The sequence below is a fragment of the Priapulus caudatus genome, unplaced genomic scaffold, assembly GCF_000485595.1.
Source record: "Priapulus caudatus unplaced genomic scaffold, Priapulus_caudatus-5.0.1 Scaffold607, whole genome shotgun sequence".
NCBI classification, from domain to species: domain Eukaryota; kingdom Metazoa; phylum Priapulida; class Priapulimorpha; order Priapulimorphida; family Priapulidae; genus Priapulus; species Priapulus caudatus.
The window spans coordinates 130,553-157,533 of NW_014577668.1; the positions used below are offsets into that span (position 1 = coordinate 130,553).

The following is a 26,981-nucleotide window of genomic DNA, read 5'->3' on the forward strand; positions in this document are numbered from 1 at the left end:
TAAAGTGCAATTAAAGTGTTAAAAGTGTTAATATAGCCATTTGGAGTGTGCTCTGCTATGCATTTGTGCTGAGGCAAAAGTTGTCTCTTCAGGGACAAACTAGTAGTGACTAGTAGTTAACCAGTGAACCATCTATTGTTGATTGCACTACGATTGAGAATTTACACAGGAATTTGTCATCCTCTGGCTGTTGGGGTGTTCTGAACTTGAGCTGTCACATTAGGTATATGGATTTCAGGTTAGGCTATCAGGTAACTGGTCAATACGTGTCCAGACCAAGGGATGTAACACACTGTGGTAGTCGTTCACTGTTTTACATGAATTTTCGGTTTTCATGTGTGTCTGTAGTGCTGTTATGTCGTGTGCTGGAGCATTCACATGTGTGGTGTGCGTCGTGATAGGCATCGGGGAAGGTGCCAAAAACTAACAATAAAAGTTGGGTTTCCATCCAATTTTCGTGTTTCATGTTTACATGGATTATTTTCTATAAAATTCTATTTCTGTAAGGTCGCTTACTCTACAAACGGTCTGAATATATTTAGACCAAGTTCTTGGGTTTTGTGGAAAATTGATAAAGGTATTATATGAGGGGTTCAAACGTCTTTTTTATATAATATTTATTTTATGCTTTGGCAATCGTCTGAACTAAAAAACTGTGCTTGTTGTTTTAAATTGGACAGCATCCAGGACGTCATTATTCGCAATGCTAATAAGAATGTTTGGTTCGCTACATGTTGTAATGAGCAGCATACATGAGCTGAATCAATCCCTAAACAATTAAGCTTGTATTAATGGTTGGTAGATTTTTCTATCTACTCTTTAAGTATATAGTAGCATGGGGCCATTTCACAAGTTTCGTGCTGGTGTATCTCATGATTGCTGGTGTGCTCATTTGAGCATTCATAGTTGATAAGCGTTTCTCTGTCTTTCTCTGTGACACGCTATGCATTTGGATCTCATCTGTAATGTGTAATACTGGAGTTCCAATTGGCTTCATGACTCGGGCTTCTGAGCATGTGATTGTTAATTGATGGTTTTATTTTTCTCAGCACGTACGTACGTGGCATGCTGCCTCCAGGCTCATCGATAATCTGGTCGTTAGAGATTTCTCAATTGTGCTGAAACAAAATGTATTCATGTCGAATCGTTACTTGGTCCGCGATCATCATCGTTTGATGGGGTTTCTTGTTGTAGTCGGTCTCCGAAGGGCGCGCAGCGCGGTGCGACGTGCAAGCTACCATAATGCATTGCACGACGCTGTACAGAGAGAAGGGCAGCATTCTGGATCAGCTGATGCTGAGAGCGAGTGCAATGGGGCGTGTGACTTCGGACGCTGCGCGCTGCAAGGCAGATGAGGTGAGGCCTTGTTTGTCGTCACCAGCATACGATTAATATCACAGCGACAGTGATGAGAACGAAAAAGCTTATCGGACGCTTTAATCACCGGCCAGCATTTTTAAAACTATTTTCTTTTTAGTTGGGCAGGTTGCCATAACCTGCGGACAGATTACGATCAGTTTGCCTGAGACGAGTGCAGAAAAACATTTGGGGTTCTGCAGGGGACTTGAAAATACGATGAGGCAAATACGTCACTGGCAATCAGCTAGTGGACGAACAGAGGCAAAGTGTCTCTCAGAATTATTCAGTTGGATAATTTTCGATTTTTTGCCGCAAGCAGTCTTCGTTGCTGCAGTCTGTAGATTGCGTTGCTAATTGTGCCACATAAATTCTCAACTGACTAATGTTAAATTGGTTGCTTTCTTTTCTTACTCTAGAAGTGTGGGACCTTCAAGTTTTAGAGTAGAAGAGTTAGTCGCTGAACAAGGCCTGAAGTCACTAGACGTAGTTCTAATTTGCGGTATAAGTGATTCTGAGATATGATATATATTGTGTCAGATACTCAGCATGGTTGACTATATGTGAGATAGTAGGGGTGAGGTAGGCGTGAAGGAATAAAAAAGTGAGACAATGGGCTCATTATACTATACAATGGTAAGAGCCTGGACAGGGAATGAGGTAGAGAGGCTGGCAAAAATGATGAGGGTATCCAGCTGTCTAAGTCGTTGTTTGAGACTGGCTTAGAGTGTGCTGCCATGAGTACCACCGATAAATCCACTGTTCTAACATAGATTCTTTGATACAAGTTTAGTCGGATGCCAATACGATGAGCTCGGTTTAGGGCTGGTCTTCTAGTTTGCATGGTTTGCACGTCAGGGATGTCGCAAACATAGACGGATAGCCCCGAACTCGAAGAAAGCCTCTTGGAGAGGCGGCAAAAGATAATGACCTGGAGAGTGTGCGCTGAAGGAGGGAGAGATCGCATCAAGACCCTGGTTAGAAAAAGCGGAAACGTCGGTTGCCGCTGGGACGCGCCAGCGTTACGCTGATGGCGTCGTGGCTTGAGGGCAGAAAATGCTGCTTCACTGGCACTGGTCCGACCTACAGGTAGCAGCACTCGTGCATCTGTCAGCGTGTGTGTCTTGTGGGCATGTGGGTGGTGTCGGTCTGTGATAGGTAGTGTGTATTCGTGTGGTGTGTCTGCTGCGTGCTGTGCGCTGTGGTGTGTCTTGTCGCTAATCTGTTTAGCGTGTGTGTGTCTGTTGTGGTTGCGTGCGAAGTTCGCTCTTGTGTGTGTGTGTCTGGTGATGTTACATGTGTTATCGTGGGGTGTCTGTGTGCGTGGCACTCTGTCGTGTGTGTGTGATTGTCGGGTGTCGTACATGTGTTATCGTGTGTGTGTTTGCCTGCGGCGTGCAGTGTGTGTGTATGTGTTGGGAGTCAGTACTGTGTGGTTTATAATGGGTGCGTTGCGTTGCGTGTGTTGTGAATGCGTGCGTGCGCTGCGTGCGTGGCGTGCGTGCTTGCTGCGTGCTTGCGGAGTGGCGTGCGTGCGTGCGTGTGTAATTTAGCTAAGGTGTGTTTCATGAATGATGCTGTGTGAGGCTGTGCTGGTGCGGCGGTACATGTGCATCTGTGATCCTGCATAAGGGGTTCGTGCGTGTGAGAGCACCGGTGTTGATATCTGTGGTCAGGCCATGCATGTATGCCTGGTAACCGCGCTAACACTAGCTATAGATTATTACAAGATTCTGCAAAACTGAAAGATCTGTGGAGCATGTGGTTAGGTGACTAGGAGTAAGGCACCCGTAATGGTTTTGGTTCTAATACTTTACTGATTACTCTGCAGATATATTCAGTATTTGTTCACCAGCTTTAGCCGACGAAGCTGTGTGTCAGTGTAATAAACGTGATGTAGATTTACAGGGAAAGGCACGGAAGTCTGAAGCAAAACTGTCAAAACACGTAGTCAAGTGGAAGGAACTGCCAACTGAAAGTTAACAGGCAGCAGATGAGAGGGTCGCAAGAAGTGGAGGGTTTAGTCTGTTGCTATGGTAAGTATGAGACACTAAGCGGCAGTGACTACTTTACACATCTTCCACACCACAGGTAGTCAGAGTGTCGGTGCAGTAGGTAGTGGTGTGGTTAGTAAGACCAGTACCAGGGCGGGCGGGCTTAGCTACTAAACATAGGGGCTCTAGAAATCCTGTTACCTTGTTCTTCTTTCTTTATGGATGTTATCAGTTGTTCTGTTGTTGTTTTGTTTGTTCTTGTTATCTAAAATAGCATAAAATTGAATTTAATAACAAAATATAAATGTTTGTATATAATCTTTATGTATGTGTTTGTTAATATCGAGCATGATCTTATTAAAAATGAACTTTTATTTTAGGCTGGAGGACAAGTGAAGCTTATCAATTGGACTCTTGGCTGAGACAGGAAGAGAACAAAGGTAGAGAGTTATTCAAATCTGCAGGCAGAAAGACAAAGTTAACGTTAGATCTGAGTTTGAGGCAGGAGAGAAGACAAAGGTAGCAGGAGTTAGATCTAGTTTGGAGGCGAGAGAAAAGAAAGGTAGTAGATGGATTCAATCTGCAAGACAGAAAAGACAAGGTAGACGATGTGGATCAAGGTGTAGCATGCAGCGGAAAGGTAAAGGTAGCCGATGTTAGACTCAAATTTGGAGGCAGAGAGGCAACAAGGTAGTAGGAACTGATACAAAATCTAGCAGCCAGAAAAGACAAGGGTAACAGAGTTGCGACTCAAGTTTGAGGCAGAAGAAAAGGCACAAGGTAGCCGATTTGACTCAAGTTGGAGGCAGAAAAAACGCAAGGTAGTGAACGGGCGATACAAATCTGCAGCCAGAAAGGACAAAGGTACAGAGTTGGACTCAAAGTTTTAGAGGGGTGGAAAACAAAGGGTACAGAGTTGACTCGGTTGGAGGCAGGAAGCAAGAGGTGGTAGAACTGGATTCAATCTGAGGGCAGAAAGTCAAGGGCTAACAAGGAGTTGGCGCTCAAGTCTAAAGGTTAGGTGGAAAAGGCAAAGGTAGCAGAGCTAGACACAGGCACGGAGGCAGAGAAGGCAAAGTTTGTAGAACTGGATTCAAATCTACAGGCAGAAAAGGCTAAGGTAGCAGAGTTGGATTTGAGTTTGGAGGCGGAAAAGACCAAAGTAGCTGAGTTAGGCTCGAGCTTTGAGATGGAAAAGGCAAAGGTGGTAGAACTGGATTTAAATCTGCAAGCAGAAAAGACAAAGGTAGCAGCGTTGGACTCAAGTCTAGAGGCAGAAAATGCAAGAGTGGTAGAATTGAATTCGAATTTGGAGGCAAAAAATGCAAAGGTAGCCGAATTGGATTCAAGTTTGGAGGCAGAGAAGGCAAAGATAGTGGAAATGGAGTCAAATCTGCAGGCAGAAAAGACAAAGGTAGTAGAACTTGATTCAAGTGTGCAAGCAGAAAAGACAAAGGTAACAGAGTTAGACTCAAGTCTCCAAGCCGAACAAGCAAAGGCAGCAGAGCTGGATTTGAATTTGAAGGGAGAAATAGCAAAAGCAGCAGAGTTGGACTCAAGCTTGCAGACAGAAAAAGCAAAGATGGCAGAATTGGTTTCAGGTATGCGGGAAGAAAATAGAGGATGAGAAATTTGGCTATACAGTATGCTGGCTGTATAACCTTCATGCTGCGCATGTCTCGATAGATACACTGGTGTCTAATTAGAGTTTTTATTCTGCAGATTATGACAGAAAGCTACAGGCCAGTGAAGAAAAATGTCAGCAGTTTACCGATGATAAGCAGAGATTGGTATGTATTATTCTCACTATTACTAAACACTGTATATTGGCATACCTGCTCAAATCTGTGAGTTCGTGACATCTCGCCATCTGATCGGTCCATTTTCCCTCTAGAATTCTACGTTCTTTTGTTTATTGACAATAAACACCTATGTATTGAATTTTGCACAGGGGAGAGATAGTGATCCGCTAGGGGACGGCTCTGATAGGCTAATTTTGACTCTTATATATTTTATTTTTTATTATTTTTGGCTAATTTTGTTTTATTTTAGAATTAGGGATAGGATTAGGATTAGGGTTAGGGTTAGGGTTAACTGATTTTTATATCCACAACTTATTTCTATATTTACTATCTCTCCCCTGAGACCTACTACTATGTATTTGTCTGATGTTTACGTAGTAACTAATGTATTATTAATGTTCTTTTTCCCGTCGACGATTAAAGGAGCAGCAGATAGTTGAACTGGTTCAGAACTCTGGTGATAGCTCACATCAACTGGCCAGCATGAATGAACAGCTTCGACAGAAGGACCGGTTAGTGTGTTTTTGATTGTCATTAATTGAGTAGACACACACACACACACTCACTCGGGCGGCCTGAGCCCTAATACAGCGTCACCACAACCCCTGATCACCCCAGCTCGCTGGTCGTCTCTACCCCAGCGTCCCTCTTCATGATTGTGACGACCCCTTTCTAATTGAGTAGAATTTAAAAGAAAAACATTTAGTTTTTAGCTCACCTTGACATCGTCAAGATGAGCTATTGCCATGGGTCGTCGTACGTCGTACGTCCGTCCGTCCGTCCGTCCGTCCGTCAACATTTGGCTACGGTCAACGATAACTCAGGAACCGTTTCACCCACATGTTTGAAATTGGGTTTAGTTGTTACTGCTATGGCAGAGGTTTGAACGTTCTATTTTGGAGCACGCCAGTCGACGTACTTTCGAGCCACGGTAATATTTTGGCAAAAATGGGAATTGCCATTAGTCAGTTCAGGTTCAACGGATTTTGCTCATTTTTGGTATGTGAATGAATAAGGGCCAGGGGTTTTGATATTTAAAAAAAATTATGCAAATTAGGTAGGTTTTGGCAATTATATAGCATATTATATAGACACGCAGATAACAGTCTGTGGTGTCACACTTGTCTGGTTCGTTTTAGTATCAGAGGCTGTTTTTTTATTTAAATATGATTGATAATGTGATGAATCATTAATCGGCTAAAAGCAGATGTGCGATTGTGCATGTGGGTATGTGTAGGATGCTAGTGAAGTGCGTAATTAACCTGTGACTGAATGATGTAAAATCCACTATGAAGCAATAGTCTGAATGAGTAATGTCATAAATTATTCCTCACCGAAATTTGACGTGTGCGCGCGTGCAAGCATGCGTGGGAGCCTCTAGTGCAATTGCATAATTTTAACCTGTGACTTCTATGTGATGGATCCTCGGTTTCTATTCGCTACGTTTAGTTTGTACCTGCTTGCATGGTAATCGAGAGAGCACTTCCACACAGAGTTTTAGAGACCATTGCTGTTGTTTTGCATGTGCATGCGCCGTGCAGACGCCGTCACACAGAGTGCACGTAAGGCGGGTCTACCGACGCCTGCAGCCGAACAGTATGCTCACAGGGTGGCGGCAAAACTCCACCATGGTACGCACCCATGCTTCCTGCACTGCATTTAGCAGTACGCACGTTTACGAAAACAGTCATGTAAGAAAATCGGTTTATGTGCTCGGATGAAAGCGATCACTTTTCGAGAAATATGGATGAAGCGAGAATGAGGTTGAATGTTGACTAACTACTCGCATATCTCATGTAATTCACTCGTTTGGCGGATGAGGGAAAATATTCAGATAATGCTATGTCGTATCATTCAAGAAAAAATCAGTAACTATAGTGAAAAGTAACCACCGATAACGTCTGCTGCCATGAATTGCCTGAATTATTATAACAACCTCGCGTAATGGATGTTTTTCCTAGCAGACCAGCCTCCAGATCTTTGCTATGAAACATGGTGTTAGCGAACGTTAACTCAATTATAATCTGTGCATTATAATCATCATAATAATTAACTTAAGCGAAAGTTAACTACTCTCAATTATCTCCCTAGTCTGCTGCTAGTCGTTAATGTTATAACTAATATCACTGTCAACCGTTACGAACATTGGCAATTACTCGTACGGTAACCGTGACGATGAGTATCGGTGCCCCACTGACGCGCCTCTTCTCTCCCTCACTCTCTCTTTCTCTCCTTTCACTCTCCCTCTCTCCTCTCACTTTCCCCCTCTCTCTTGCTGTCTCGCTCTTTCTCCTCTCTCTTTCTTTCTCTATCTCTACAGCTCTCTCTCTCTCTCTCTCTCTCTCTCTCTCTCTCCAGCGCCCGCTGACTCCTCTCTCTCTCTCTCTTTTTCTCTACAGCGTCTGACTCTGGCGCCTTGTCACAGACGGGCGACGGCTACATCGTCGGCGACCGCGTCTGGGTTGGCGGCACCAAGCCGGGCCTCATCGCGTTCCTCGGCGAGACGCAGTTTGCGCCGGGCGAGTGGGCCGGCGTCGTGCTCGACGAGACGATCGGCAAGAACGACGGCTCGGTCGCCGGCGTGCGCTACTTCCAGTGCGAGGCAAAGCGCGGCGTGTTCTCGCGCGCCGCCAAGCTGACACGCGCACCTTCTGAGGACGGCGTCGCCGCCGCGGCCGCGGCCGCCACCCCGACGCGACCCCCCGCCGCGATGCCGGCGCGCCCGCAGAATGGGCTGACGGCGGCGAACCTCGCGCGAGTCGCCAAGGCAGCGGCGACGACGACGCCGACGACGCCGCGGCAGGGGGCGGCGCCGCCGCCGGGCGGGCTTCGCAAGTCGTCGCTGACGGCGTCCGTGAGCAGTCTCGGGTCGGAGAGCGGTCGGGAGCGCAAGTCACTGCGCGTCGGCGACCGCGTGCTCGTCAGCGGCACGAAGACGGGCACGCTGCGCTACCTGGGAGCGACGGACTTTGCGAAGGGCGACTGGGCCGGCATCGAGCTGGACGATGCGCAGGGCAAGAACGACGGATCGGTCGCGGGCAAGAGGTACGTGTCCGGCGTCCGCACGCCTGCGCGGCCGGTCACGCACGGTCACGCATGATTACGGCTGGTCACGGCCGGTTACGGTCTGTCACTGAACGTTGCCGCTGTCATATAATAGGTCGTGGTCAGTTAATATGACGTGACTAATCAATAGGTCGTGGTCAATCAATAGGTAGCGGCTAACCAATAAGTGGCAGCCAATCAATAGGTCATGGTCAGTTAATATGGTGTGACTAATCAATAGGTTGTGGTCAATCAATAGGTAGTGGCTAACCAATCAATAGGTCATGGTCAGTTAATATGGTGTGACTAATCAATATGTCACGGCAAACTGATAGGTTGCTGTCAATTAATTTTGTGCGATCTTTGAATAAGCGATCAATCAATAGGTTAAAATCAATCAATATGTCGAGGTCAATCGATATGGTGCAATAATCAATATGTCATAGGCAAGAGGTACTGACTTCTTGGTCAGCAAGACAGTATGTAAGGATCTTATCAAGGCAGTATGTAAGTGACGCCTCGTGAAATGTTCTTGAAAACCGCATATCATCGTCTCACCCGCCTCTCTTTCTCTCCCGCTCTCTCGGCAGGTATTTTGACTGCAAGCCGAAGTGCGGGCTGTTTGCGCCCGTCATCAAGGTGGTGCGTCTCGCTCGGCCGCCCCCGCAGGTGAAGCCGCTCACAAGGCAGTCGCTGTCCAGCCACACGCCGGGCGCACTGACGCGCTCCCGCAGCGGCAGCCAGGATTCCATCAACACCCTGAGCTCCACCTCCTCCCGAGGACGGGTAAGGTTGGGTGTGACTTCACTAACCAGCCAGGTACTTGTCATAGGGGATGCCGATTCTAACAACACGGGCACGCAGCAGACGAACGACTGTGGCGGGTGCAGCATGAGAATGTTCGCTTGTTTTTGTAGCGTGGCGTCAAATTGTTGATGCTGAAGGACTAGCCGATTTCACGTATTGTGTCTATTTGTTGATAACATTTAGCGAGTTTTTGCTTTGTTTAAATTACTGAATTTTGTTAAAGTTAAGACGCAGGTTAAATGGGAATTTCGATTTTAAATGCGTAATTCTTAAAATAGATTAAATGTAAATATGTTTGCTTTTCATGAGTTACCTGAAAGTAATGCGATGTCTAATTGGTTTACACGTAAAATCAAGTTTCATAGCTGCAAAAGCCTTTAGTCCGGTACAGACTCGTAAAGCGATCATTTGCGTTTTTCTACAGTATTTGAAATAGTGTAAGCTGCCCTCCACAGGTTATATCTGTTTGCTGCCTGTGTTTACTCATTACTCTAGTTTGTAGTCATTTATTTTTTACCTTGTGAGAAAAAATGTTGTACGTACCATTAGCATTTTCTCCATGTTCATACATGAACTTTACAATTTCCTATCAGTATTATTGTTGGTTGCAGACACAGTAGCACACAATTTATTTTATATTCTTATTACACAAAAATTGATCAGAGACTAATAGAAACTGAAATTGGCTTGAATTGCAGTTTTGCCATAGTACGAGTTCATGAAATATGCAGCAGTTGTACCAACATTCTCATTATTAAAGTCCACGTCAGTATAATTCCATGTAAGAAATTTAACCAATGAACGTTGCTAATGGTATCTGCGACATTGTTCAGCTCCAAGGGCATGTTTGTAAGTCATGCGTATATTGAGTTTTCATTTTTTTTATGTGTATGAAATAGGCATATCTGGCTATTTGCATCTTGGAGATTGTACCCCTATTAACTCTTTACTACTTCTGTACTGTGTCTATGTTCCCATTCACAGTAACCTATACTCGGCATCATTCTCCTAATTAACATGTATAATTATGTAAACAATGCTATAGAATGACTCGAATGATTTATTAATACAGGATTGACTCATAAATTTCATATATCTTTTTTAAAAGTGCAATAAAAGTGTAAAAGTGTTAATATATCCATTTGAGTGCTGCTTCTGTATGCATTTTGTGCATGAAAAAAGTCTGTTCTCTTCAGGGACAACTAAGTAGTGACCTAGTAGTAACCCAGTGAACCATCTATTGTGATTGCACTACGATGAGAATTTACACAGGAATTTCTCATTCCTCTGGCTGTAGTGGTGTTTCTGAATTGAGTGTCATCATAGGTATATGGATTCAGGTAGGCTATCAGGAACTGTCAATATGTCCAGACAAGGATGTAACACACTGCTGCTAGATCGTTCCTGGTTTTAATGAATTTTCGGTTTTCAGTGTGTGTGTGTTTTGTGTGTGCTTGGGAGCATTCACATGTGTGGTGTGGTCGTAAATAGGACAATCAGGAAGTACCAAAAACTAACAGATAAAAGTTGGTTTCCATCCAAATTTCGTGTTTCATGTTTACATGGAATATTTTCTAAAAATTCTATTTCTGTAAGTGTCCTTACTCTAAAACGTCTAATATAATTAGCCAAGCTCTTGGTTTTGTGTGAAAATATGAATAAAGGTATATATGAGGGGTTCAAAACGTCTTTTTTATATAATATTTTTTGGAATGTCTGAACTAAAAAACTTGCTTTTGTTTTTAACATTGGACAGCATCCTAGACATTATCCCAATGCTAATAAGTAATTTTTGGTTCGTACATGTTGTAATGAGCAGCATACTGAGCTGAATCGATCATCTAAACAAATTAAGCTGTCATTAATGGTGGTAATTATGCTAGATCTACTCTTTAAGTATATAGTAGCTGGCCATTTCACAAGTTTGTTGCTGGTCTCATCTCATATGCTGGTGTCTCTTAGCATCTCATAGTGATAAGCGTTCTCTGTCTTTTCTCTTTGCACGCTATGCATTGTGGATCTCATCTGTAATGTGTAAGTATAGGATTCCAATTGGCTTCATGACTCGGCTCTCTGAGCACTGTATTTTAATTGATGGTTTTATTTTTCTCAGCACGTACGTACGTGGATGTGCCCTCCAGGCTCATCGATATCTGGGCGGAGATTCTCAATTGTGCTGAAACAAAAATTATTCATGTCGAATCGTTACTTGTCCGATCATCATCGTTTGATGGGTTTCTTGTTTGTAGTCGTCTCCCAAGGGCGCGCAGCGGTCGAACGTGCAAGCTACCCATAATGCATTGCACGACGCTCTCAGAGAGAAGGAGCAGCATCTTGATCAGCTGATGCGAGAGCGGGACAATGAGAGGTGTGACTTCGGACGCGCGGCTGCCAAGGCAGATGAGGTGAGGCCATGTTTGTCGTCACCAGTACCGATTAATCAATCCACAGCATCAGGATGAGAACGAAAAAGCTTAATCGGACGCTTTAATCACCGGCAGCTATATTGTAAAACTATTTTTCTTTTTAGTTGGAGCAGGAGTTGGCCAAACTGCGGACAGATTACGATCGTCTTGCCGAAGAGAGTGCAGAAAACATTGGGGTTCTGCAAGGGGACTTTGAAAATACAGATGAGGCAAATACGTCACTGGCAAATCAGCTAGTGGACGAACAGAGGCAAGTGTCTCTGTCAGAATTATATCAGTTGGATAATTTCGATTTTTGCGCAAGCATACTCGTGCGTGCGTGCGTGCTAATTGTGCACATAAAATTCTCAACTGTATATTTAAATTGGTGCTTTCTTTCTTACTCTAGGAAGTGTGAGGACCTTCAGTTTAGAGTAGAAGAGTTAGTCCTGAACAAAGGAGAGTCACTAGACGTAAGTCCTAAATTTGACGGTATTAAGTGATTCTGAGATATATGGTATATATGTGTCAGATACCAGGCATGGTTTGACTTATATGTGAGATAGTGAGGGTGAGGTAAGGGTGAAGGAAATAAAAAAGTGAGACAATGGGCTCATTATACTAATACAAATGGTAAGAGCTGGACAGGGAATGAGGTAGAGAGGTGGCAAAAATGATGAGGTATCACTGTGTCTTAAGCTCGTCTGTTTGAGACTGGCTAGAGTTGCTGCATGAGTACCACTGCATAATATCCACTGTTCTAACATAGATTCTTTGATACAAGTTTAGTCGGATGCAATACCGATGAGCTCGGTTTAGGGCTGGTCTTCTAGTTTGCATGGTTGCACTCCAGGGTGTCGCAAACATAGAGCGGATAGCCGAACTCGAAGAAAGCCTCTTGAAAGAGGCGGCAAAGATACATGACCTTGAGAGTGCGCTGAAGGAGGAGAGAGATCGCATCAAAACCCTGGAGGAAAAAGCGGAAGAGTCGGTTGCCGGCAGCGATGCGCAGCGTACGCTGATGGCGTCCGTGGTTGAGGAGAAACAAGTGCTCACTGCACTGGTGGCCGACCTACAGGTAGCAGCACCTGTGCATCTGTCAGCGTGTGTGTCTGTGTGCATGTGTGCGTGTGTGTCTGTGATCGTACATGTGTCATCGTGTGTGTGTCTGCCTGCGTGCGTGCGCGTGTGTGTGTCTGTGATCGTACATCTGTTATCGTGTGTGTGTCTGTGTGCGTGCGTGCGTGTGTGTGTGTGTGTGATCGTACATGTGTTATCGTGTGTGTGTCTGCCTGCGTGCGTGCGTGTGTGTGTATGTGTGAGAGATCATACCTGTGTGTTTCATTAATGTGTGCGTGCGTGCGTGTGTTTGTGAATGCGTGCGTGCGTGTGTTTGTGAATGCGTGCGTGCTTGCGTGCGTGCTTGCGTGTGTGCGTGCGTGCGTGCGTGTGTAATTATACCTACAGGTGTGTTTTATGAATGCATGCCTGTGTGAGTGCGTGCGTGCGCGTGTACATGTGCATCTGTGATCCTGCATAGGTGGGTTCGTGCGTGTGAGAGCACGTGTGCATATCTGTGGTCATGCCATGCACTGATGCTGGATAACTCGCTCTGACATAGCTATAGATTATTCACAATATCTTGACAAAATGAAGAGCTGTGGCACATGTGGTTAGAGTGTAGGAGGTAACGCAACACCCATAAAGGTTGAAATGGTCTAATACTTACTGATTACTCTGCAGATATATCAGCTATATTGTTCACCCAGCTTTGCGACAAGCCGTGGTTCAGTGTAAAATAATACGCTGATGTATATTATACAGGGAAAGGCAACGGAGTCTGAGCAAAACTGTCAAACACACCTTAGTCAAGTGGAAGAACTGCAACGAAAGTTAACGGCAGCAGATGAGAGGGTGCAAGAAGTGGAGGGTAGTCTGTCTGCTATGGTAAGTCATGCAGACACAAGCGCAGTGCTACTTTACACAATCTTCCACACACACAGGTAGTGGTAGCAGTAGCGGTAGTGGTAGTGTAGTAAGACCAGTACCAGGCTTAGCTACTAAACATAAGGGGCTCTAGAAATCCCATGTTACCTTGTTCGTCTTTCTTTATGGCTGTTATCAGTTGTTCTGTCGTGTTTTGTTGTTCTCTGTTTCTAAACATAGCATAAAATTGCAATTTACATGACAAAATATATAAATGTTTGTTATAATCTTTATTATGTGCTTTGTATAATATCAGAGCATGATCTTATTAAAAATTGAACTTTTATTTTAGGCTGGAGGACAGGATGAAAGGCTTATACAATTGGACTCCAGTCTGAAGACAGAGAGAACAAAGGTAGAAGAGTTAAATTCAAATCTGCAGGCAGAAAAGACAAAGTTAACACAGTTAGATCTGAGTTTGAAGGGAGAAAAGACAAAGGTAGCCGAGTTAGACTCAAGTTTGGAGGCAGAGAAAGCAAAGGTAGTAGAACTGGATTCAAATCTGCAAGCAGAAAAGACAAAGGTAGCCGAGTTAGACTCAAGTTTGGAGGCAGAGAAAGCAAAGGTAGTAGAACTGGATTCAAATCTGCAAGCAGAAAAGACAAAGGTAGCCGAGTTAGACTCAAGTTTGGAGGCAGAGAAAGCAAAGGTAGTAGAACTGGATTCAAATCTGCAGGCAGAAAAGACAAAGGTAACAGAGTTGGACTCAAGTTTAGAGGTGGAAAAGGCAAAGGTAACTAGTGAGGTCCAGGATGCTCAAAATTTGGAGGGCATGAGAAAGCCAAAGGTGGTAAACTGGATTCAAATCTGCAGGCAGAAAGAGGCAAAGGTAACAGAGTGTGGCTCGTAAAGTCTAGAGGTGGAAATGCAAAGGTAGGCAAGGCTAGACCACAGGCACGGAGGCTAGAGAAGGCAAAGTGTAGAACTGGATTCAAATCTACAGGCAGAAAAGCAAGGTAGCAAGAGTTGATTTGGTTTGAGGCGGAAAAAGGACCAAAAGTAGCTGAGTTAGGCTCCGAGCTTGAGATGGAAAAGGCAAAGGTGGTAGGATACTGATTTAAACTCTGCAAGGCAGCCAAAGACAAAGGTAGGCACTGCGTTGGACTGCAAGTCCTAGAGGCAGAAAATGCAAGAGTGGTAACGATTGCATTCGAATTTGGAGCACAACTGCAAAGGTAGCCGAATTGGCATTCAAGTTTGGAGGCAGAGAAGGCAATAATATGGAAATTGGAGTCTAAATCTCAGGCAGAAAAGACAAAAGTGTCAGGAACTGGAATTCAATGTGCAAGCAGCAAAAGACAAAGGTAACAGAATGTTAGAGCTCAAGTCTCCAAGCCGAACAAGCAAAGGCATGCGAGAGGCTGGAATTTGATATTTGACGGGATGAAATAGCAAAAGCAGCAGAGTTTGGACCTCATAGCTTGCAGACAGAAAAAAGCATAAGATTGGCAGAAGTTGGTTTGCCAGGGGTATGCGGGAAGAAAATAGAGGAGTGAGCAATTTGGCTACTACTGTATGCACCTGGCTGTATAACCTTCATGGCTGGCGCATTCGTCTCGAATAGATAACACTGGGTTCTATATTAGAGGTTTTTATTCGCAGATTATGAGCAGAAAGGCTACAGGTCCAGTGAGAAAAATGTCAGCTAGTTATCCGATGATAAGCATATATTGTATGTATTTGTATTCTGCACTATTACTAAACACTGATGTTGGCCCATACCTGATCAATCTTGTGAGTTCGTGACATCACGCCATCTATCAGTCACACACTGTCAGGATCCATTTTCCCCTCTAAATTGCTATGTCTGTTTTTGTTTATTGACAATTAACAGCCTCCCGTATTGAACTTTTTGCAGCAGCGGGAGAGATAGTGATCCCGCAGGGACGTCTCTGATTGGCTAATCTTGTTGCCCTCTTATTATTTAATTTTTAATATTTTTGTCTAAATTTTGTTTTTATTGTTAGAATTAGGGATAGGGTTAGGCTTAGGACTTGAGGTGTAGGGTTAACTGATTTCTATATCCAGCATCTTATTTCTATAGGTTTAGCTATCTCTCACACCGCTGAGCCCTATACGTATTATTTCGTCTGATGTTGTAAGCTCGAAACTTAATATTCTTAATGTTCTTTCCCTGGTCGATCGATTAAAGGTAGCACATGATATTGGATACTTGTCAGAAGCTCTGGTTGATAGCTTCACATCAACTGGCCAGCATGAATTGAAGAACGACAGCTTCGACAGAAGGACCGTTAGTGTGTTCATGATTTGTCATTAATGAGTAACACACACCACAACTCCTCGGTGCGCCTCAGCCCTAATACAGCGTCCACCACAACCCCTGATCACGCATCCGACCCGCCCGCGTCGCTGCGTCTCACCCCACGTCCCTGCTTCATGATTGTGACGAGCCCGCTTTCTACCCATTGAGGTAGTAAATTTAAAAGAAAAAACATTTCAGTTTTTTGCTCACCTTTGACATCTTCCTAACGATGAAGCTATTGCGCGATGGGCGTCGTCCGGCGTACGTCCGTGTCCGTATTCCGTCCGTGCCGTCCGTCAACATTTGGCTACGGTCAACGACAACTCAGGACCGTTTTCACCCACATGTTTGAAACATTTGGTTAGTTGTTAGCTAGCTATGGCAGAGGTTTGAAGCTCCTATTTTGAGGGCACGCAGTCCGATCGTACTTTCCGAGCCACGGTAATATTTGGCAAAAATGTGAATTGCCATTAGTCAGTTCCGGTTCAACCGAATTTTTCCATTTTTGGTATGTGAATGAATATATGCGCCTAGGGTTTTGATGTTTCAAAAAAATTATGTGCAAATTAGGGTAGGTTTTGGCAATTATATTACGCATATATATAGACACGCAGATAACAGTCTGTGGTGTCACAAATGCTTGCTGATTGGTTGCTTGTCTGGTTCGTTTTACAAGGATTTCATTGAGCAATCATCTTTAAGTGGCACAATTGGTATTTCCACTCCACCCTGCCGATAATAACGTCTATACTTAACACGTAAGAGGTTTTAACAAACATTCGGAACGCACATAACCTATATATTCGAACCGCCATCGCTAAGTAACATCAAAGCGGGTATCAGCGCATCTACCGTCACAAATTGTGATTCATTGGGGTATAAATTATTATTGCGATATAGAAAACAGCATGGCCCGTGGCTACCGCCTAAAAAACCATACCAAGTAAAGCCACTTTCATGCAACCAATTAACCTTGACAAAGTTGCTGTTCTTGCAGGAAACACCAACTTGTCACAGTGGTATGATTAGGGCAGCCTACGTGGAATAACGTATCCCTCGAATCGTTTACACGTTTTACCACATCGGAGAGGCTCCGCTTTTAGCATGGCCTAATCTGATATTATAAAAACGTTAAATGTGCGATCATAGGTGTAACCGGCCAGATCACCTCGCCCCACAGCCTCAGACTTCACATCTCCAAACATTTATTTTCACATAAAAAATTACACTAATATTGATCAAGATATTACTAATTAGTATATATGGAGTTCTCGGACCCAATATACTCTCGTTCTCATAATGTCGTCGATGGTTGCTCAATTTAAAACTGACTGTCTTTTCACTTCACTCATTTGTGTCATTTTTTGTGGTGAGCTACAGTGTCATTGACAGTTTCATTGGTATAGGTTTATCTTATGTATTATCTTTGAAGTGAAGGGAATGAATCCATAAATGTCATTCACGAGCTGTTATTTCACGTTTACTGCAGAAAAGTCGAGGAATTGCAATCAACAATCACAGATAAGGGTTCTGAGAAAGCTGAGGTACAGAAGCAACTGCAGTCGAGCCAGAAGAGGCAGTTCAACTTAAAGAACAGCTTGATAGTCTACAGAGTGAGTTGCAATCTACAACTGAGGCTAAAGAATCCGAGTGTCAGACCTACAGAAAACAACTTCACTCCAGCCAGGAAGAGGGCGGTTCAACATAAAGAACAGCTTGATGGTCTGGAAAAACGGTTGCAATCTACGAGACCTGTACTAAAGTACTCAGAGACAGTCAGCCCTACAGAGAACAACTGCAGTCCAGTCAGGAAGAGGCAGTTCAACACAAAGAACAGCTTGATAGTCTACAGAATGAATTACAATCTACGACTGAAGCTAAAGACACTGCGTTGTCAGAACTACAGAAACAACTCCAAAACAGCCAGGAAGAGGCAGTTCAAAACAAAGAACAGCTTGATAGTCTACAGAAAGAGTTGCAATCTACGACCGTAGCTAAAGACTCAGAGACATCGGACCTACAGAAGCAACTGCAGTCCAGCCAGGAAGAGGCAGTTCAACTTAAAGAACAGCTTGGTAGTCTACAGAAAGAGTTGCAATCTACGACTGAGGTTAACGATTCTGAGGCTTCAGAACTACAGAAACAACTCAAAAACAGTCAGGAAGAGGCAGTTCAACACAAAGAACAGCTTGATAGTCTACAGAAAGAGTTGCAATCTACGACCGTGGCTAAAGACACTGAAACATCGGACCTACAGAAGCAACTGCAGTCCAGCCAGGAAGAGGCAGTTCAACTTAAAGAACAGTTTGGTAGTCTGGAAAAACAGTTACAATCCACCACTTTGGCTAAGGATACTGAGACGTCAGAGGTACACAAGCAACTACAATCCAGTCACGGGGAGGCAGGTCAGCTCAGAGAACAGCTGGCTAAGCTGCAAGAGGAACTGAACATTCTCAGTGCCGACAAAGAAAATTTGAAGGTGCGTAGACTACACACCCTATGATAGGTGTAGGATGCAGGTATCTGCATCATCTTCTGTTGTACCCATCCACGAGCATCTGTCACTATATCTACTACTGCTCTGGTTAACCAGTAGGATATCACATATGGCGATGCAATTGTATTGCGATAGTACTGTAGTCCTCTCAGAGAACCTCATTTTCATGTAGAGATAAGATTTTTGTATTATAATGGAGGTACAATGCCTCCTATACTTTATTTTATCGTCAATGACTTCCCGTATTTGTTTAGTGAGAAATTTAGATTTTGATGGTTCTGGTGGAACCAAATACCATCATCATAAGATATTCTACTGTTTTTCCAGCCAAATCTCTATAATAAACTAAATATATATGGGCTTTGTGTACAATACTCTGTAAAGTTCTCGTAACTATTATGTTTGCAGTGAGAACTCGTTGGAGACGCGGCGTGTAGCACATGCACTCGTCAAGCTTATTAACTTTTATCTCTTGCAGGCTGAGCATGAAGCCACCTCTGCGCAGCTGGAGACGGTGAAGTCTCAAGCGCAGGTCATCATAACTGAGAGTAAGGAGAAGGTGACGCAGCTGTCAGAGACCATGCAGGAAAAGCTGGCCGAAACGCAGAAGCAACTCAGTGAGCTGACTCGTGACCGCGACGCAGCCCTTTCGCAGAGCAAGGAGGTGCGCATCACTCGTCCTCCATTATATCGACGACAGACTGTGCTTTATTTGTAATGCGTGTAAATATGGCACTACTCTGTTACACTTTTGTGGACGAGTTACAGGGACAGAGTTGAGTGATTGTTGAATATTTTCATTGCTTATTCTTGTGCTTGTTATATTCAAGGAATTTGCGGAAGGTGTGTAAGATGTTTTCATTGCAAACGGGGCTTCATTTGTTCTGTTCAAAATCACTCTACAGGTAGCAGCAGCGCAAGATGAACTGAAAAGGGTTCGTGAAGAAGAGGAATTTACAAAAGCAGAGATGCAGACTGAGCTGGAGGAACAGAAGGACTCCTTGGGCAAAATGAAGCTGGAGGTTGACATGCTGGCATGAAGCACAGATATCAAAATATTTATAGCAGTTATACCTTAAACTGATTCTGTACTGCTATCATAGCGCGACGTTTAACTGATGAAAGTGGTTTTGATTATAATCTCTGGCTGACGGGAGAAGACTGTACATGCCGGTAATGGCAGTCTAAACAAAATCTCTTAAAAATTTTTTTATTTCAGATCAGTGAATTGCTTGCAGCAAACGCACTGCAGAAGGAGGAAGCTGAGAGACTCCTGCAGCAAGGAGCGCAGGGAGAGCATGCCCTGTCAGAGCATTTGTACGTGCACCAAAGCAACTGCACTTTCTAATTTTCATTGAAATGTGTTTTGTAATATTTTGTTCGCTAAATTTAAAATCCGAAAAATTTGATCACCTGTGTGTTGGTTTCCAAGGTGTGTAAGTGATTCCTCGTGCCCTGTCTGTAGGTCTCAACAACGGCAACAGTTGGAGCAGAACAAGGTGCAGCTGCTTGCATATGACGAACTTAAAAAGATGCGTGAGGAGGAGGAGTTTAAGATGGCGGAGATGCAGGCTTGCATGGAGGAGCAGGAGGAGAGCATGGTGACGATGAAGGAGCAGGTATGTGTCAATGCCAGTCTGTGTGCCTCCATGTATAAACAATAGAACTGTAATTTTTTTGCAGCACGTTTTGATCCACGATTAGTTTCTACCTAAACCCATTGCTGAAAGGCATACAGCTATTGGCTCAGATTTTAGTGTGAGATATTTTATATGGCATGTAAGTAGGCCTAAATTTCAAGTAATTATTTTCTGTCAGAATGCTACGCTGCAAGAGAAGGTGCACTCATTTGAACATGAACTGGACGAGCACAGGAAAGGACTGGCAAATGAGGAACAGGCATTAACTATAAAGCTGTAAGTGTATATATTATACGACCTCTAGGCTAATAACAGATGGTTACACAGCAATAGTTTGACCTCAATTCCCCTTTCAGCTGCGTAAAATCCTACCCAATTGTTGCAACCGTATTTGTACTGTTACAACACTGATATCTTGACATTAAATATAATGGTTGCTACCTTGTGGATTTTGCGATGTGGAAGAGGAGAGGTAGGAGGAGCGGAAGGAAGTTATAGACGTCGGGTTTTCCTCGTTGCTTATGTGATCTGGTGATAGCAGCATTTTCTTCATGTGAATGTGTCTCTCACTGTAGGTCAGCGTTACAACTTGAGCTGAGTCAGACGAAGAAGCTATTGGACGAGTCGAATTCCACGCGTGGAACGATCAGTGATGAACTAACGCGACTGAAGTCTATAGAGCTGGATAAAGCAGAGGTAATACATGAGTGTATGTGATGGCAGGTGATGTTAGAGCTTACATAAATTATATTTTGGGCTTAGATGATAAAATGAGGTGCATAGCAGAGGTAAGGGACCAGTGCATGTGATGGCAGGTGATGTTAGAGCTTACATAAATTATATTTTGGGCTTGGATAATAACAAAGATAGGCAGAATGGTAGCTGAATAGTGTTGTTCTGTGGTATTTTTATTTAAAAATATATGAAACTAAGAGAGAGATGCTCTATTATTGTACAAATGCTGATGCTCTATTATTTATTTATTGACTCCTAAAATATCCTTGCCGCAGTGACTAATACAGATACTCTTGATAGTATGATTATGTATTATATATATATACCAGTGTATACTGAATATATTTTCTAGGATTATATCTATATATTTTTGTTATTTTTATTTGTAATGCACACGACAAGAACCTAAGTGGATTGTTGTGTGCTACATTGGTAATAATTACACCATGTTTCTCTGCAGCTGGAGAACTCGAAAGAAACTTTAGAAGAACAGCTTCAGATGGCGGTGCAAAGGTACACGAGAGAGGCACGGCAGGAAAGACAGTGTTGTGCTTGTTTCTGGTGACGGGCGCTGCGCTTGCCACTTATTCTGCTATGCTCTACTGTACACGGAGCTTTCTCGTAACCAAATCATTTGATGTTACCTCGTATAGCACTGAGGCTGTTGTTTCTAGTTGATATCTATACCTCTGTGCTATGCATCATCTTTGATGTGTGCGACAGTGGTGGTGTGTGTATGAATATTTATAGTATGTGCTAGACATGTGCCATTAGCCGAAAAAAAATAGGATTCGCTATTCTGTATTATGTCAACAACACTGTAGCTCATGGTGATAACAACTCACCTAAATCATGCTCGACTCTCTCTTTTCTTGCTTTCTGTTTCGATGGATTTTTAATGGTGAGTCTACTTTACTCTGATGCATGCTAGTGTCAATGATAACGTGGCTGTTCCCTTTATTGGAGATCCCCTTGGTTATGTAAAGTAGATAACTTTAAACTCGACGAAAGAGATGTTAAATAGCTATATCATAATCTGTGTGATATATCTATTTTCTTTGTGCATTATTGTTGTAAATGTCTTTTACTATGAATGGTGGCATGTGCAAACGAATTGCTCAAGTGTTTTTTGATTTGTTTTGGCAGAGAAAGGGATGCTATCCAGTTAACGAAGAAGTTGAAAGAGGAGCTTGTTAGCAAGGTGGATGCAGGTAACGATGCTGTTTCACAAAAGGATCAGGATCTTGAGTTTATGCAGGCTGAGGTGAGTGTTCATGAGTTTCTCTAACATCTAACTCATCATGATTCATGTTTTTCACTCTCTTTACTACATGTAATGTAGGAGTAATTCTTTTATTAAAGGTCATTCAGTCATGTGACCACCAACTCCAGGGATCTATGTCTATGTACAGTGCATGGTATATTTTTGCAATAGTCTGGTATGAACAAACTATATTCAAGAGTAAGGACTGATTGAAATAGCAAACAGAAATAACATAACATGAAGAAATGAGTCAATGCATATGTTCAATATGAAGATGGATTGAAAATGTTCAATGCATGAAAATGTAAGTCGTTTCCTACCGAGCTAAAGGTTGGGATATTAGCGGCATTTGTGAAGGATTATTAGCAAATAGCCAGCAGGAAATTTTTTTGATCATATTTTAATGTGTCTGTCCTTAGTATATGCTTGTAGTTTTGAAAAAAATGACCGTACTTTATAAAGGTGTGTTACATATCATTTAAGTTTATTTAAAGCTTATCACATCTGAGGTGAAATTATTGAGAAACTAGTGTCATATTTTGTTTTCTGGTTTCCAGTTGATATATGGCCACTCGCGTTTTAGTCGTGTGTCTGACGATATGACCTAACAATTACTTCTATTTTGAATAGTTATCAGTGCTCCAGGCAGAGATTGCTGCAGTGGATAAACTAAAGGTTGCCATAGCGACGCTAGAGAAGGAGAAGTTGCTGCTGACTGGGAGGCTGACGGAGGTTGAGTCGTTGCAGGATGCTGAGAAGGCAGCTAACGCCGCCCTTCTGCAGGACAGTGCCGACCCTCTAGTGAACAGGCTGAAGGAGGAATATGAGTCAAGTGTCAGCCAGGTGGGGTTCCCCTGTGATTTTGGGAGGTTTCATACAAAGGAAAATGCACCTGCAGATCACTCAGGATTCACTGTTTGTGTGTGTGTGCGTGCGTGCGTGCGTGTGTGTGTGCGTGCGTGCGTGCGTGCGTGTGTGTGCACGTGTGTGCGCGCGTGCGTGCGTGCGTGTGGCTGATGTGAGTGGATAAGTGTATCTAAACTGATATGTCGTACATTTTTATTTTGACCTTGCCACATGCAGAGATACATGTCTAGTACATCCAATCACACGTCCACATGCTTTAATAGGACGTCAGCTAATAGACATATCCTTATATTGCACTGTTAATCATTAGGTGTTGTGGGGCGGGGGGGGGGGCATCACAGCTGTGCGTATGAATACTGATCTCAAGCTTCCTCTGCGTACTTGTACCCAAGTTGATTACTATAAAGGTCTCTTCGCAAGTGGAAAAATATCATCGTGAAGATTTCCACAGCGGTTTACCTCGATGGCGCTTTGATGGGGGCTTTACGCTATCGTGTTTGTTGTCTTGCGATTCAGTGCACCTTGGTGACAATAGCGACCTTGGTGACAATAGCGAGCAACAGCTTGTCAATTTGCCTTATTCCAGGTTGACTTTCTCAACGGCGTCATTGTCGACCTTCAGCGCAGGAACGATGAGCTGATTGCTAGGATTCGCATTCTCGAAGCGACGGAGGAGGATGTCGCCAACCTTCAGTTAACGTGAGTCGCAGCAACCACTGTGTTCACAGCAGATATTGTCTTATCTAGAGCTAGCATTGTAATTAGCATTGGCACTGTGGAATCATTATAGCAGTCTGTTTGGAAAAGGTAACTCGTGAAATCGTTAAACGCTGCGTGGTGGCTATTTTTTTGACAGTGGCAGTCCTACGAGATTGATGGCGCCGCGGCTGTTCTGTGACATCTGTGATGTGTTTGACCTTCACGAGACAGAGGACTGTCCAACACAGATGTCAGAGAGCCCACCGCAAACACACTACCACGGCGCCCGCGATGCTGATCGACCTTACTGTGATATCTGTGAAGGTAACTGAAACTGTGTTGGTGTCGCTGTCATAGAACCGTTTACCAATACTTAGCGGTTTACAAGCATGCAAGTAGTGATTGTTCGAAATCACACCTTATTTATGAAGCTTATTCGTTTAATTGATTTATTCATTCATTTATTTGCCGCTCAGTGAGGGCATGCTACAATCGTAAAATGTCAAAGGTGCAAGATACGTTTGGTATAATACAGCTATAAAAGGCCAATTGTTTTGTAAAGAAACAAATAATGGCTTACTTGTCATCGTAAGCAAATAGTCATATGATGGGCATTGAAATATAAGTGTTACAATCTTTGTATTTTTTCGTCTTTTTCAGTTTTTGGTCATTGGACAGCAGAATGTGATGATGAGCAGACATTTTAGCAAAAGAAAAATTTCTAAACGGCCGTTTGTATCAAAACAAAGACAGTAGCTATATGTCAGTTTGTCATGGGCGCCATAGTGTGTGTGCACAAAACACGTACAACCTGAATGGAATGTAGTGATGGAGACGAGCATGATCAGGTTTGTTCACACTGAACTTGCATACTTAATTGGGAAGATAGATAGGCTATACCCTAGCTTGCTACTCACTTGTCTTCAAACCCTGTGTGTCAACCTTGATTCAAGGTTAATCTAGCTATCTCATTTCCATGCCTACCACAGTGGTAGTTCCGGAAACGTCCACCTATTGTAAATCGACGATCGTTGCTCTTGTTTATACTTGACGAGATTTTGTCACTGGCATTGAAGCTTATGTATTACATTCTAATGCTGCGCGTGTAAAGTTGCTGTATACATATTATGTAGAGAATGTTATATTTATGTGTATGCATGCTAAGCCGATCGGTTCGATTAATGCTTCCATTGACGATGGATTGGCAGTTGTCATTGTGAAAATGACACTTACATGTACGGAGCCCTTTAGCTGTGAAACTCCTTATTGAATACATATTTGTGTCATGACCTTCTAAGAAAAATTCGAAGGTTTTGCATCATTTACAACAAAGCAAAAGGTGGTTATCTCTTCCTAGATAGGGCTTACAAATTATTCAATGGCAATTTTTGCAGCGCTTGGCACATATTCTGCTTTGAATAGTTTTAATATGCATGCACAGATGTTTTTATTCCTCATGAGTCATAGTAGTAAACAACAGACCTTTATATCAAAATTATTTGAAGGTTTAACTAAAAGTTTGTATGATGAAGGTTGAAACTGAAGGAGGTAAATGTTGATGTTAATAGATAATTATGTACTTCTATAATTATGTGGTTTTATATTTAAGAACATTTTGCGCTCACTAAGACAAAGTTGTCGTTATACTGTCGGTGCTACTTGTTACCATGACATATATAAAGTAGCATGTTCAGTGCTTGATGTCTCGTGAAGACTATGATGGAGTCATATTTCAGCTTGATGTGAACATTGACTATGCTAGTACCTTACCCAAATACCATTTTGTCCACCTCGATTTTGTATTAGCTAATTTGTTTATCAGTAATGTTGACAGTTAACATTAAAAAACATGTTTTCAAATGTGCTCAACAACTAGTATTCGCTGTTTGTTACCAAGTAATCGTCTCATGTCTTCAGTGCTGGATTCTACAATATCTTGATATCCAATGTTGGCCAGCAGCTAGTAGATAACTTATAACACGTGACATTTGAGTGTTTGGTTACAATTGCGACGTGCTAACCGTCTAACATTTAGATAATGCGTAGTGGCCAACGAACACCTCACCTGTTTATAAGTTCACTTAATGCGTTTTTGTTTTGTGATAGGTTAATTTGTTTGCTATTTATTCTTGTTATTGTTATGCGAGCGGTAGTGCGTTGATGTGAGTTGTAGATAGATGTAAACTCGCCTGTGTTCAAGTCGTGTGCCTTCAGATCAAGGTTTGATGCGATAGGCGACTTGCCATTATATTCGTCAGTGATTGACCTGAATACTTCAGGCGGTGTGCCTGCAAATAGGGTTGGGAAACTTGTAAAATAATGTATGTAAATGTAATATCAGTCAAACTACGAACCTGTGAACTTCACAATTATCATAATTATTGTTTTTTTGTGTGAATACTAAACACCGTGTTGAGGTTTGCGTTTAGGGCCTTTTTCTTTCCCGTATTTTTAGCTCAGCTGACGATAGATGCAGCTTGTAGAATCGCATGAGCGTCCGTCCGTGTGTCAACAGTTACGGCACAAATCTTAACCGCTCGACGTACGGTCTTGATATTCGGGACGTCGGAGGGGGGGGGGTCGTGAAAAGGACTCGGATGTCGAATTTGGGGGTCAAGGGTCAAAGGTCAAGGGGTGTCAATGGAGGGGGAATATTTCCTCCTTAACTTAAGGTATAGGAGGAAATACGGAATTGCGGCACAAATCTGAACGGCTTGACCTACGCTCTTAATATTCGATGTATAGTGTGATGGGGAGGAAACCCATCACCAGCGCAAAATTGGAGGTCAAATGTCAAAGGTCAGAGGAAAGGTCAGATATTAGACATTTTCTGAGGACATGGTCTAACGGACCGAGTGGGAAACTTTTTTGTTTCAGCGCTGACCTACCATTTTTATCACTTTATTGAAAGGACCATGGAACGTGCTTTCCGCTGACGTGCGAACAGTAAGTGTCTGATAACCTTTTGACCCTCAACTGGATATATGCTTCGAGCGCGAACGCGGTGGTGGGATTCGGTTGCCAGTGAGTTTATCAGAAGAATACCCGGCTACAGTACACGTCAGTTGAGCGCTGTCGCTCTGCGGCACTTGTTTGGAGAGGTGGTATTTTGCTGACGTGGATTTTTTTTTTCTAAAACTAGAATACTATGGTACAGACTTAATGTAAAAGTAGTTATCCGTATTAATTATAATGAAAATATCCCTTTTTCCGACCTGGGCAAGTCTTAAGCTAAACTCGGATCTATATCACACGGATGACAAACCTCTGTTCTGCTCCCACTCACACTTGCTATACCTGTTATTTCTGGGTTACTATTTTGCAATTATATACAGGTTTTCTCGCAGCTATTGTCATTTGTTATTGCATTTCACCGTTTGTTGTTCAAATACCTTTTCAAGAACGGCTAGCATGCTGATTGTCATTACATTGCATGGTTGTAATACTGTTCCTCATGATCACGCTACTCCAGTCACGTCCTATATATCCACCTTATGTTATATCTACGCACCATGCTATGCATTGTTCTCTATATAGTGTAGCGTTCATAGCTTGAATCACCCAATCGGAACATGAAGCACCTGACACTACACACCACAACTACACACGTCAACAACGGTG

General features: G+C 43.0%; 1 protein-coding gene across 1 annotated transcript in view; it reads left to right on the forward strand.

Annotated features, from left to right (window-relative positions):
- Window positions 1-25,729, forward strand: part of LOC106812089 (CAP-Gly domain-containing linker protein 1-like) — a 35,033-nt gene extending 9,304 nt beyond the window's left edge. The window contains exons 3-29 of the mRNA XM_014815857.1: window positions 6,694-6,783; window positions 7,552-7,919; window positions 7,956-8,197; window positions 8,788-9,016; window positions 11,254-11,409; window positions 11,535-11,680; window positions 11,819-11,882; window positions 12,263-12,487; window positions 13,234-13,356; window positions 13,688-14,128; window positions 14,571-14,607; window positions 14,998-15,024; window positions 15,623-15,647; window positions 17,148-17,392; window positions 17,632-18,137; window positions 18,634-18,819; window positions 19,061-19,177; window positions 19,375-19,472; window positions 19,621-19,774; window positions 19,974-20,071; window positions 20,371-20,491; window positions 20,991-21,043; window positions 21,677-21,794; window positions 22,425-22,637; window positions 23,248-23,360; window positions 23,518-23,684; window positions 24,021-25,729. Of these exons, the coding sequence (XP_014671343.1) occupies window positions 6,694-6,783; window positions 7,552-7,919; window positions 7,956-8,197; window positions 8,788-9,016; window positions 11,254-11,409; window positions 11,535-11,680; window positions 11,819-11,882; window positions 12,263-12,487; window positions 13,234-13,356; window positions 13,688-14,128; window positions 14,571-14,607; window positions 14,998-15,024; window positions 15,623-15,647; window positions 17,148-17,392; window positions 17,632-18,137; window positions 18,634-18,819; window positions 19,061-19,177; window positions 19,375-19,472; window positions 19,621-19,774; window positions 19,974-20,071; window positions 20,371-20,491; window positions 20,991-21,043; window positions 21,677-21,794; window positions 22,425-22,637; window positions 23,248-23,360; window positions 23,518-23,684; window positions 24,021-24,067 (4,409 nt within the window). The 3' untranslated portion in view covers window positions 24,068-25,729. The remainder of the gene's footprint in view (window positions 1-6,693; window positions 6,784-7,551; window positions 7,920-7,955; window positions 8,198-8,787; window positions 9,017-11,253; window positions 11,410-11,534; window positions 11,681-11,818; window positions 11,883-12,262; window positions 12,488-13,233; window positions 13,357-13,687; window positions 14,129-14,570; window positions 14,608-14,997; window positions 15,025-15,622; window positions 15,648-17,147; window positions 17,393-17,631; window positions 18,138-18,633; window positions 18,820-19,060; window positions 19,178-19,374; window positions 19,473-19,620; window positions 19,775-19,973; window positions 20,072-20,370; window positions 20,492-20,990; window positions 21,044-21,676; window positions 21,795-22,424; window positions 22,638-23,247; window positions 23,361-23,517; window positions 23,685-24,020) is intronic.
- The last annotated feature ends 1,252 nt before the right edge of the window (window positions 25,730-26,981 follow it).